Source organism: Choristoneura fumiferana, chromosome 8, assembly GCF_025370935.1.
Source record: "Choristoneura fumiferana chromosome 8, NRCan_CFum_1, whole genome shotgun sequence".
Taxonomy (NCBI): domain Eukaryota; kingdom Metazoa; phylum Arthropoda; class Insecta; order Lepidoptera; family Tortricidae; genus Choristoneura; species Choristoneura fumiferana.
The window spans coordinates 14008372-14021543 of NC_133479.1; the positions used below are offsets into that span (position 1 = coordinate 14008372).

Here is a 13172-nt window from a genome sequence, read left to right on the forward strand (position 1 = left end):
GATCGCTGCGTGTATTAAATATGATTTTAACCTAAACTTTGTTTTCACGCCCGTAATAACAGACTTTGAAAGCCATACTTAAAAACCTCACGCAACAGTGCGCCGTCTAGTGAGACAAAAAACGAAAGCCCTCATTCATAATGACTGTGTGGCTGTGTGGATGGTATACCTGTGCTTTACATGAAAACAGGATAATTTAAAAATAAACGCCTTGACGTTTGAAACGTCAATGTCAAATAACCTAATCAATGATTGCCAATGCCATGCCAAGGCGAACGAAACTGCGGTTCGGTTGGTGTACCTATTACATAGTGGTGCACAGTAGTGGTGTGTAAAATTTACTAAAACACGTGTGGGTGATTGTGAGTGGGAATAAGCATAATTTACTTATTTTACTGCATTACACAGCTATAGAATAATAAAGATGTCTGACGACAGCGATGGACGGTTCAGTGATTATGAAAATGATATTTCTGCAAAGGTTAAGTCAGTGCGGGTAAGATGAGTTTCTCATTATTCTATAACTAATTTTAAGTATTTTTTTAATCTTTATAAGGCTTTATAATCAATAAATGCCGTATTTAACTCAATTATATATACGGCCGCGTCTAACTAATATAAATTCTGGTTTTTGTTTCAGTTTTCAGATACCCCACAAATTAAAACACTGAGCAACGATGAAGAGGAGGACTACGATTCAGAGGAATACTTTCAAGACTCAGATGATCCTACTAACACATCTAAAGTTAAGAGTAACTCTCAAACACCATCAAATAAACTCAGCACATATCAACCTACTGAAAAGCTATTCAAAAAGTATGTGCATAAAATAAATGTAGACAGCTATGATCCAATGGATCGTACCAACAAATTTATGGACAGTAATGACAGAAAAGTTGACAGTGGCAGAATCAGGACCAAGGACAAACATGACAGAGCCACTGCAGAACAAGTCATGGACCCTCGCACAAGAATGATTTTATTCAAACTCCTAAACAGAGGAGTCATTAATGAAATAAATGGATGCATATCTACTGGCAAAGAAGCCAATGTGTACCACGCCACATCAAAAGATGGAAAGGATTATGCTATTAAAATTTACAAAACATCAATCTTAGTCTTTAAAGACAGGGACAAATATGTATCCGGGGAATATAGGTTCAGAAATGGCTATTGCAGATCTAACCCCCGTAAAATGGTGAGGACATGGGCTGAGAAGGAAATGAGAAATCTTGTCCGAATGTTTAATGCAAAGCTCAATGTTCCCGAGCCCATTATCTTACGTAGCCATGTTTTGGTTATGACTTTCTTAGGAGACGAAGGGTGGCCAGCCCCAAAGCTAAAGGATGTAGAAATATCCCAATCTACAGCTCGTTCTTTATACAGGGATTGTATAATAATGATGTGGAAAATGTTTAACATTTGCAAACTGGTACATGCAGATTTGTCAGAATATAACCTATTGTACCACAAAGGTAATGTGGTTGTTATTGATGTATCGCAGTCTGTTGAGCATGACCATCCCTATGCATTTGAATTCCTGAGAAAAGACTGCACAAATATATCAGATTTCTTCCGAAAGAACGGAGTAGCCACATTGACTGTAAAGGAGTTGTTTGATTTTATAACAGATTCTGCCATCAATGAAAATAATTTGGAAGAATGCTTGGAAAAGCTTTCAGAAAAGGCATCAGAAAGGAACTTTGAGGAAATGACAGCACAAGAGCAAATTGAAGAGGAAGCTTTCAAAAATATCTACATTCCAAAAAGGCTAACAGAGGTGAGAATAAAAATCGTGCTACTATCTATCTACTGTAGAACTTGTCTCCGTTCTTTGAAATATTTTTTTCATTTTTCCAATAGTTCTTTGTCACTCTTCATTATGAGCTTTTATGAATATACTAGCAGTCCCGGCAGACATAGTCATAAGATAACATACAAACAGCAACACCACCTACCAGGTCCATTGTGTCTTCAAACCATCCAGGAACCTGTTAAAATATACACAAAAAAAACATCCAAATCAGTCCAGCCAATATTAACAGAATTTTTGAGATAAACCTTGCAGGAAAATTTCATCTGCATAGGGGTGGTTAAATTGATTTTAAATTTGATATGATTATAACAGATTAGATATGAAAACATCAGTAAAAACAAGAAAAGTATTCCAATTTATAATTCATGATAAAAATCACTTCTAAATCATTTTCAGGTGATAAATTACGAGCGTGACATTAGCAAAGCTAAGAAAGGTGATGCAGATGACCTACCATATAAGAAAATTGCTGGTTTTAATGAAGATTTGTCTACTGTCAGTAAACCTGATATATTAGAAGAACACAAGATATCTGGAAGTGGATCTAGTACTGGTTCTGAATCTTCAGATGAAGATGAAGACAGTAAGTTTTTACTAAGTATTTTAATAAAATATTTACTGACAACCAGATGGTCTAGTAGTTTCACATTCTGACTATGAAACTTAAGTTTGCCGGTCAATCCCCAGTTGGTCAGATATTTGTATAAAAAATACTAGCTAATAACTTCATCCACAGAAGTATAAAAAATAGTTTTGTCATATTCTCAGACCTACCAAATATACCGAAAAAACACATAATACAAGCTTTACTTACTTTGGTCAGTTGGTTTCAATTTGTGCCATGTACTTACAAAGTGTTATTTTTGATTTCTATTTAGCTTATGGGAACATTTGACAGGGGAAATTAAGTTAATTTCTCCAAAATATTTTTATTGATGTATTGCAAGTCGTATCAAAATCAGATCATGCTTTTATTTACAAACTAATAATCAAAAACAAGGAATCCTTACAGACTGTGTTTGGTGAAGATTCATAGAATTAATAGATACAGTGAAAACAAATGTGTTTCTCTAATTGTGTGTTTTTTCTCAAAAATGTCCGTAAAAGTTGACATTATTCTATACATATCAGAAGGTGAAGTGCATAGTTTATCGTCAGCGAAAAATTAAAAAGTTAAAAAGATTGCAGGCGCGCTAGCTGGCCAATAATAAATTAGCACGCCTGCAATCAGTCACAATTTTTTTTTAAAGTTAAAAAGGCCATGGAAATGTTGGCACAATTTGTATACAGCCAAATCTAATGGGCGGTATCAGATATTTTGTTGGAACTTCGGACTTTTTTATTGGGTCTGAAACAGCTTGTGGTGTTTTCGGTGGAAAAATACACATGCAGTTTATTTTTAATGAAAAAAGGCGGGAAAGCATAAGAAAAATAATTGGAATAAAATTAAATGTTATGATGTATTTTGAGAAAAAGTTTAGTCTATTTCAGAATTATTCATCATTTTTGAGAAAAACTTTATATTAATCTCGGCTGGAATAGCAATTGCTGGCTTCGTATTAGTTAAACGGACTCGCAAGCTCGTCCGTTTAATACTTATACTCAGCCAGCAATTGGCTACTTCCAGGCCACAACAATAATCTACTATTATTGTCTTCTAGAATCGAAGTTTAAGTCTTCAGCCCGGCCGAGGGATGAGTCTCCTGATACCAAGAAAGCAAGAAAGAAAGCAGTCAAGGAAGACAAGGCAGAAAAACGGAAAACTAAAGTCAAGAAACATGTTAAAAAGAGAAGAGATAAAGGAACAGGAAAAAAATGAGATACATGCAGCTCAGATAAAGTAAAAGAAGTTTATTATTATATCATAAGAAAAATCGTTAGGATTTTAAAGTTTAAAGATGTTAAATAAAACAAAATATTTACTTCGAAATGTCATATTTTTCAATTTTACTGATTTTATTAAAGTATTAAACTTGATTTTTCAATCTTACTTAAACTTAACAGCGGATTTCTAAGTCGCGATTGGATGATAAAATTTAGATCTATACCGTGTAATTTAATTCGCCATATTTTTTTTCTGGCTGACTACCTTCCTGACTACCATAGCAGAATTATTGTTTATTTCTTCTTATCATAATATCTATGTTGACAATCAAATTCTAAATAAAATTAAATCTTTAAATAAACAAAAACAGTATTTTACTTGGTACACTGCGGTTTTTGAGAATCATTCATATTTGTGTATTTTTTATAAACTATCGTAATGAATAATACAATCAATATCTCTTAACAACAGTACATTTTGAAGCATTTTCTAAGTAACTCAAACTCTATATTGCCTCAAATGTTGGTCCTACATTTATTCTGTAAGAATACAGCAATATACCTAATAGTAGTCTTTTACTTGGGAATGTGGAGTCGGGTATTTTTAGCTGGTGAGAGTCCGGTACTGTCTGTGTTCTCCCTGCCCAGTCGTCCATAACGAATTTTTAGCTGGTGAGAGTCCGGTACTGTCTGTGTTCTCCCTGCCCAGTCGTCCATAACGAATTTTTCCCGACTGCACGCCCCTATCCCCTCTTGCCCTCTTGTTCTGAGAGGAGGCCTGTGCCCAGCAGTGGGACGTATATAGGCTGGGATGGACGCCTCTATCTATTAAGAGGATCCCATGCCCCAATGACCTTCGATCTGAATTCCTTAGTTTTCTAATGTTTTTTGTAGCTTATTATATTAACAACAACGGCTTTAAGCAATATAGTATCCCATATTTACTTCAAAGTTTCTTCAAATTGTCTTCGAGATATTTGGCATCAAAGTTTAACAATTTTAGGCCAAAAATCTGGTTTTCTCTGGTGGTCTAGTGGTTTGACCTATAGGCTCTTAAGCAGAGTACGGTGGGTATCCGGACTTGCACCTCTGAGTTTTTCGAAATTCATGTGTAAAATTACATTTGTTTAAGTACCTACCATGAGCTCTAGGCTTCGTTTCAACCAGATATGTGCGAGGATGTGTTTTTCATGAACCAATAGAAACGCTTCATTTACCTATCCTCGCACAGCACCGCTCTGGTGGAAACAGCTGAGCAGCGAGGCTCGATGCATCTCTGGTGGAACTCCAGCCTTATGATAAAGGAAAGACATGAGGTTTCACAGAAAAAAAAACGCAGCAAAAACGATGAATATTTAATTCACCCATCAATATACTGATCCGAAATAAACACAATAATAAATCTATTCGTATATTTAGTCCTGTGTTCTTCCTGTGCTTATCTTTTGTTTGCAAGGAAATCTAACGCTGGGTTCATCACTAGGACCGGCTGTTAGTTTAACTAATATCTTTTTAACAGATATATTTTCAACAGAATCATTTTACTAAAGGAAACATACAGCTAGCTTATACTGTTACGATTATGAGCCTTATTTAAAAACAGCGACATACTTGTCTTAAAGCCATGTTGTAATAACATCATAGGTACCTTATAAAAAGATAAATAAAAAACTTAGTATCTATACTTCACGTATAAATTATCACATTGTATAGCTAAATCTTTGTACTGTTGTGCATCTTATTGAATCGATAAGTACTTAACGCACTTAACATATCCAGTACTCAAATTAGTACCTATATAAATCAAGTAGCAAACCGCCATCTAAGTCCAATGTAACATAGAGATCGGAATAAAACCATCATGCCGACCATTAGGCCGATTTCGAAACAGAGAGAATTATTTTCGATGTCTAAAAATTTTAACAAGACATCTGGTTTCGAAAAATGGCAGTACACGTCCTTGCATTCTAATGGAGCTCTCCCGAAGCCGAATATGGTCAGGACCATAGCAACGACACCACAGCGAATGAAGGAGGTTTTCATTAGGATGTTCATCATGAGTGGTATGCGGTGAGCGAAGTCAAACCCATATATCGCTAGGCCTAGGAATGGTGCCATAGCCGTTGGGCCGATGGCGCAACCGTTCTGAAATAAAATAAATGAATTAGGTTTACGTCACGACTTTTGTTCGGTAAAGACCAGAGGCCGTATTGCCTAACGCTATTTCGCATACAAAAACTGTCATTTGATTGCGATCGCGAGCTTCAGAAACGTTAGGCAATAGGGCCTCTGACGTTTACGGCACGTCGTCACTGCGATTCCGTATTTTAAGCAGCGGTGTGGAGAGCATGCGAAAAAAAACGGTGCGTTACTATGCGATTCCGTGCCGTCACCGTTTTTTAAACAGTGGTTTGGTCGCACCTTTGACTCAAAATAAATACTTTCGCTTACAAAATATTTAATACAATTTAATTAAATGATGTAATATTACTTACTCTAACATTAAAAACTGATCCGATGGCCATGCCCATTCCTTCGCCTACAAGTGACACGACGTTCCCAATAAGGCAGAAGGCAATAAATCTCTCCGCTTTAAAAGGCACTCCGACCATAAAGTACACTATGGTGCAGAACAAGCAGTTGAGAAACATCTGCACTGGCAGTTTGGAGACCGTTAACGCCGCGTAGTAAGGGGTCAGGCTATACCAGCGGTTGAAGTGCTCTTTCTTGACGAGTTTAACTTCTTGGGGATCTGAAATTTAAAAAACATTGCTGGTTATTGACAAGTTTAATGTCTAAGGCAGCGGACAAAGTTGTCACAGGAACATTATAAGTGAGTGGGTCAATCAACTTCTTGTTTGTTATTCTGCCCCGTTGTCCAAGAGACAACTGTGACAGAGTTTCTTAAAAGTTTCTTAAGAGTGTTAATTTGGGACCCATTTCGTCAAAAAATCCTTTGAATTGTCATACAAAATGACAGATATTCGACCTTGAGTGGGTCCCAAATTAACGCTCGTGACTGTAACTACGACGAAAACGTACGCTCGATGAATTAAACATAACATAGAAATTCTTGGTTTTATAGAGTTGTCCAGGGGACGTAACCATAGCATCGAGGTACAGTCAAGGGCATAAATATCTACCGCCATAGCATGAAATATATGATGTACCTATACGTCGACCTTATGGTAAGTGACATAAAGGTGTATAGATATTTTTATGCCCTTGATTGTACCCTCCTGAGGCCAACGTCAAATTCCGATTATTAGAAAGTGAAACTTAATTTCATTTTTCAATGTCTTGTTATTTATTTTTATTGTAATACAAACTAGACTAGTGTATTTCAATACTGAAACGTAAATGTTTAGATAGTTTAATGGGGTAATTTCAATATTTAAGACACCGATTGACGTTGTTTTGTTTACATTTAGTTAAATACCTATCCAAACCAAGTATAGGACGTTGGGCCTGTTAAAAGGCGGGAGGTTAAAATTGATCGACCCTAGTATAGTAGGTTGTCGCTCAGGACTCGTCGGCTTTCCCCGTTCTCAAAACCAATCTTTTTTTCGAGTTCCGAACGACATTAGCAAACTAATTTAAGTGTAAAGATAGATAGATCACTTTGTAATATTTTGAAACGTACAATATTAAGCTAGCCGCGGGCGCAAGTTTCCCCTTCGTTTTTGAACTACGGATCCCATGGGAATATCGCTAAATCTATTCAAAATTCCAGCATTCAGATTGAGATGGATTTTGAGTTTTGGTAAGTTACGCAGTCAGGGCTTTTCTTTCTGTTTTTACATAGGTATACAATTCTCAGTAGGTAGTCTCGACAAACCAATTGGACAAATGGAAGTAAACAAATGCATAAATTAAATAATTAATGATCATATTGTACCCTGCTTAAGCAGTATAATTTGCAATGATTCTTAGATATAGATACCTATGTAACTGATACTCAATCCTTGTCTTGCATAATTTGTATTTGCTAAGAAACAAACATAAAATGAACAATAAATTAAATTTATTTATCGCTTATCGTAGTTTATTATGAGATAATACAAGGTTTACCGATGTAGGTTAATTAGAAATAAATAGCCATTGTTTTTATCATTAACATTAAGCTACTTTTCGAAGTTATTTAACTTGGTAGGTATCTATCTATCTATACATATAATAAAGCTGAAGAGGGGTTGAAAGTCTGTACATGGAAGATATCCGAAAAAAGTTGGCTGTGGATACTTAGAATCGATAACAGAACACGTTCCAACAGTTTTTAGAATTTTTGTCTGTTTATCTATTTGTCTGTTTGTCGTTTTATTTGACCGCGCATCACGTGAGAACGGCTCAACGGATTTTGATGCAACGGCTATAAAAATTCAACCCCTAAAAGGGGGGGTAGCCACTATACTCGATTGAGCTTAGTTTGCACCTGAATCTTCTTTGCTTCTTAGGAAGGAGGTGCAGACTTTTTTTCAAGTGTGCTACGGCTATCGAGTACCCTGCTAAGCTAACAGATGGCGCTGAAGTTAAGAAGTTGTGTGTGACATGAATGAATGCACTGAGGAAGGATTTTGCCAAATTAAATCTAAGTTTAGAAGAGGGAGGTACGGATATCAACAAATTTAATGGAATAAATGATTTAATAATATTACAACAAAATTAAACGACAGTACCTCAAGTTCAATTATTTAAGACACCATAAAATGTTGCCTGAAGTATAGTGGTTAGTTTGTTATTACGGGCGTGAAAACAAAGTTTACATTTACCTAAATCATATTTAATAACTTAAAACCGTGCCATAAAAATATCGTGCCACAGTGTTTACGTAAAGTCCCGTTTTGTTCGGAAAAAAGGAAGGACAAAGGTTTCCGAAAGACAAAACTGACACAAAACACAGACATTCATTGCCCCGTAATTAATTAAAATTATTCTAACCATAAACACAGAATATATAATAGTACTGACGTACCATAAATAAACCCGCATAGCTCACCCAAAAACAGTGACATTTCGGGATGAAAAGTAGGTTATATATTAATCCAGGATATATATTACCTGTTTGCCAAATGCCATGCAAATCCGTTCAGTAGTTTTTGCGTGAAAGAGTAACAAACATCAAACATCCATCCATACAAACTTTCGCGTTTATAACCCCTTAGGGGTCCGTAGCATGTGTATCAGGGGTCCGCAGTAGGTCAGTCTGTTAACATAATTTATTAGGAAATTGTGTAGTAAACTTGACTGACGCGGCGCGTTGTCGTTGTCGGGTGGCGAATCATCATCATCCCAGCCTATATACGTCCCACTGCAGGGCACAGGCCTCCCCTCAGAATGAGAGGGCTTGGGCAGTAGTTCCCACGCGGGTCCAGTGCGGATTGAGAACTTCACACACACCATTGAATTGCTTCGCAGGTTTGTGCAGGTTTCCTCACGATGTTTTCCTTCACCGTAAAGCTCGTGGTAAATTTCAAATGGAATTCAATAGTATTCAATACGTAATCACTGCGCTTAGGCGCTGTGCGTAGATTTTACCAAAAAATGTGCAAGAAAGGGGAAGTGGACTGTATGGAAATTTGCTGCAAAAAAAGCGAAGTGAAAAGTACGGATGGTGAAGGAACGGGTCGGAAGCAAAATATTGCGTCTCGCAACAAAATAATAAAACAAAATAAGAAAAGTAAGTATATAAATAAGGCTTTTTTTCATTTCCAACAATTTTTATTGACAGGGGTCCGTGGAATTGTTTAAATTGTGAAAGTGGTCCGTGACTGCAAAAAGTTTAAGAAACCCTGCTATAGACCAATGGGTATGACGCTGCCGATTGGATCACTTAGAACTGACACTGACAGTTATAACAGTCATGCCAATCCACGCCCACACACGGTCAGATCTAACTGATCCAATCGGCAGTGCCATGCCCATTGGACGATAGGAAGGATGGTGTATGGCTACCATTAGACTAAGGCCTCAGTTGTTACTATTTATTGCTGATACTTACACACAAGTACTGGAACCATGATCTGCGTGTATGCGAAAAATATGACCAGACCGACGCACATCTTCAAGTGGTTGAACATCTGGGTGCCGTCGTTTGCCATGTTCAAGAAGCAGAGGCCGATAAGCACGCTGCACAATATATGATGGAAAAGTTGTATCCAGAGGCCTGAAATGTATATAATTTTTCTACTATTAATGTATAAAATTAACCTCTTCACCGCCAGTCATGTAGTCGTGACAGCCAATGGAATGCCTCACACGCCACGGTCATATATACATGACCAACATTCAACTCGAAATGAATCCATCTGCAATGGAATTAAAAATCAAGTTGATTTGTCGTTGGCTTTTCTGTGGCATACAGAGCACGTTACTTCGTTTGTTTTGTGGCGGTGAAGAAGTTAAGTTACTTAGTGTGACGACACCAATCATGGACATGTTAGGCATGGTAAGTAGTACCCACCCAGTAATGGACAACAATTATTCAATGCCTTATAGCTAACTATTAATGAACTTTACCTGCTATTTATGATCATCAGTTATCTGAACATTAGTCCCAAGTCCCCAGGGTGTCATAGTATCTGTATACTTAATCGGTTCAACGGTTAAAGCGTGAAGAAGTAACAGACAGATAGGATGCGAAAGTTTGTGATAATGTGTGAGTGTAGGTATGTTTGTAATTCTACTCGTATTAGGTACGTTACAAGCAAGGGTTTTACGGATCTGAATGCAATGTGGTATGTCTTTAGCAGAACATCTCGAATAACAAATGCTATCTACTTTTATGAAGTTTGGTACATAGATATGTCTAATTGCTGAACATCCATCTAAAATCCTAAAATCTTTACCGCTAAGAAATATTTAAATTTGCACTGGTATTCGTCATAGGCACAACGTGAAGGTATGAAGACGAAGATGCAAGTTTTGAGAATTAAAATTTAAGATGGTATGCTATTTTGACGAAATCCCACTAACATTATAAATGCGAAAGTTTGTAAGTCTGTTTACCTTGCTGAACCGATTTAGATGAAATTCGGTAGGTATGCAGATAGTTTAAATCCCGGGAAAGGACATAGAATAGTCTTCATCCTGGAAAATTGCATAGTTCCAGCGAGACAGCGATAACCGAATCCCACGCGGACGGAGTCGCGGGTAACGGCTAGTAAAGTAAGTAATTAATTGCTAACGTAACATATTAAATGATTGATAGGTATATTTAATTGTTTAATAACTACATACATTAAACAATTAAATAAACTTTATAATTATTATCAGCAAGGCTACTTGCTGATACTAATTACCGTAATGATTTGTCGATGCTAGGTAGGTACATAAGAGCATTATCTTCGTGCAAGTACCTACTTAACAAGTATAACGTACCTAGTTATCAGTGTTAGTAGGTATTCATCTGATGTACTCATATTAATCAATCTCTCCTTTTGGTTATTCAGTGCTTTATTCGGCTTATGTGAAATTGCTGTAAATGCTGGGTTAAGACGGGTTCTTAGATCGCCTTCCCAAAAACATTTTTCCTTGCATTTTTCCCCGAACGCAATTTTGAATATTTGTCTTTTTAACCGACTTCAAAAAAGGAGATGGTTATCGATTCGGTTGTTTTTTTTTTATTTTATTTTTTTGTTTTTATGTTTGTTACCTCAGAACTCCGTCATTTATGAAGAGATTTGAAATATTTTTTTTGCGTTCATCTAGGTATGCCTCCAATTAGGTCCCATAAACACCAAATCAGGAATTGATGATTGGATCTTAAGGAAATCGAGGAAACTCTTCAAATATTGTAGGAAAATCTATGGTAAATTGGATATATTTAGTAGTAACTCGTGAATTTGCTCTTGAAAATCATCATTTGGTGAAGTGGAACTGATGATGAAGACCACGAGTTGACCATCGGAGTTACTACTCAATAACAAAGTATTTCACGGGTTGAATTTCAATTACTTAAACACAGTTACTAAGCAATTTATGCTCCTCGTAATGCATATGGTAAAATGGAACAGGTGGTGAAGCACCAGAACTCCTTAATTCAATAAAGAACGTCTCTGTATCGGAAAAAACAATCTTTCGTGAAGGTGACGAGCAGTTGACATTAAACTATTGTATCTTAGATTATTTACACTAAAAATTGTGAAAATAATAATTTTATAACAAAAAATTGAACCGACTACGAAAAACCATGAATATAAATTTCTACCAGTCTGAAGTCGGTGCCTCAGCACGAGCCAGCAGGAGTGGACCTATAGTCGTCTACCTCACTTACGCACTATATATTGGGCTTCAATCACTCCTGCTGGCTCGTGCTGAGGCACCGACTTCAGACTGGTAGAAATTTATTTTCATGGTTTTTTGTAGTCGGTTCAATTTTTTGTTATTTCATGAAGCGTTTTATAACGGTCACGTTTGTTTTTTTCGCATATTTTACCAGCTGCTTTTTTAACAGTCGCAAATATTAAATATTATTGTTTCAAGCAACGCTAATATTAAAAATAATAACATATAAAAAAATCGAGGTTGTTAAAAATAGACAAAAAAATTAGCTGCAAGGATAAAATACCTACTTTTGAGAAAGCGATCAGACAAACCCACCCATGTTACTATGTATGTAGATATGTATGATACGTAAATAAACTTAAGAAAATGTACTATTTATATGAACTCACCTGTTCGGTTTCTTGATATCTGCTTCAGCATCCGACACAGTAATATCGAAAACTGTTCGAAAAATGTCGTCGGGTACCCGCATGAGTCCGTCTGTTTCTGCACCTTCATCCACGCCATTGACGAATTCATTTGCGTCATTCGGCTTGACAAAGAACTGGTAGATGTACTGGCTTCGTACTTAGGCACTTTGTATAAGCAATTCTCGTTTGTTAACATAACTTCAGTCTCTCCTGCATCATCCGTGTGATAACATATTTTGAGCTCCATGTTGTTCGTGGGTTCGGTTTGCTGTTCTAGCTTCGATGTTTTGTATAAACGGCCGTTGAGCATTTCCTCTGATAGTTTAGTTATGTTCTCTGGATGTTCTGTTACTTCGATTACTGGAAGCATAATTGAGAACTTATTAAAGTATCACATTGTGTTAGTTGCTGTGGATGAAACAAGTCTTAGAAATTCATAACATACATAAAATAGAGCAGCTCTTCAAAAGAAATAGGTATTTGTACAAAGGCGTCGCCGCCCGATGGCCGAGGGGGGGGGGGTTAAGTGGATATTATGGAGAATGAGAAAGTATGAGTTTACACTACTCGATACTACCTTTATACTATTCGATGTTATTTTTTTTCCATCTAATGTATTTTTATGTGTATTGTCAGGTCGAGAGCACATGAAGCTTTGTAGTACGAGCCTTGCATCTACTGCGTTTGCTTGCTTTACATTTGGCAACTTTTTTTAGAATATCTAGTGGGGGGGTGCAGCTGTCTCTCCCTGACCCCCCCCCCCCCCCTTGGCGACGCCCTTTTATTTGCAAAAAATAAAAGGAAACAGGGGAATGCGTTTGTATACCTATGCCTATTTT

General features: G+C 36.7%; 2 protein-coding genes across 4 annotated transcripts in view; one reads left to right on the forward strand and one right to left on the reverse strand.

Annotated features, from left to right (window-relative positions):
- Positions 1-259: 259 nt before the first annotated feature.
- Positions 260-3665, forward strand: RIOK1 (RIO kinase 1). The gene is made up of 4 exons (XM_074091352.1): positions 260-496; positions 641-1780; positions 2213-2399; positions 3478-3665. Exons 1-4 carry the CDS (start codon positions 425-427, stop codon positions 3633-3635), a joined length of 1557 nt encoding a protein of 518 aa, XP_073947453.1. The 5' UTR covers positions 260-424; the 3' UTR covers positions 3636-3665.
- A 1315-nt stretch (positions 3666-4980) lies between these two features.
- LOC141430577 (ATP-binding cassette sub-family G member 4) overlaps positions 4981-13172 on the reverse strand; it is a 65093-nt gene continuing 56901 nt past the window's right edge. For all 3 annotated transcript variants that reach the window (XM_074091350.1, XM_074091349.1, XM_074091351.1), the window contains exons 7-10: positions 12313-12693; positions 9639-9803; positions 6136-6392; positions 4981-5785 (exon numbers count right to left, since the gene is read on the reverse strand). In XM_074091350.1, the coding sequence (XP_073947451.1) occupies positions 5444-5785; positions 6136-6392; positions 9639-9803; positions 12313-12693 (1145 nt within the window). In that variant the 3' untranslated portion in view covers positions 4981-5443. The remainder of the gene's footprint in view (positions 5786-6135; positions 6393-9638; positions 9804-12312; positions 12694-13172) is intronic.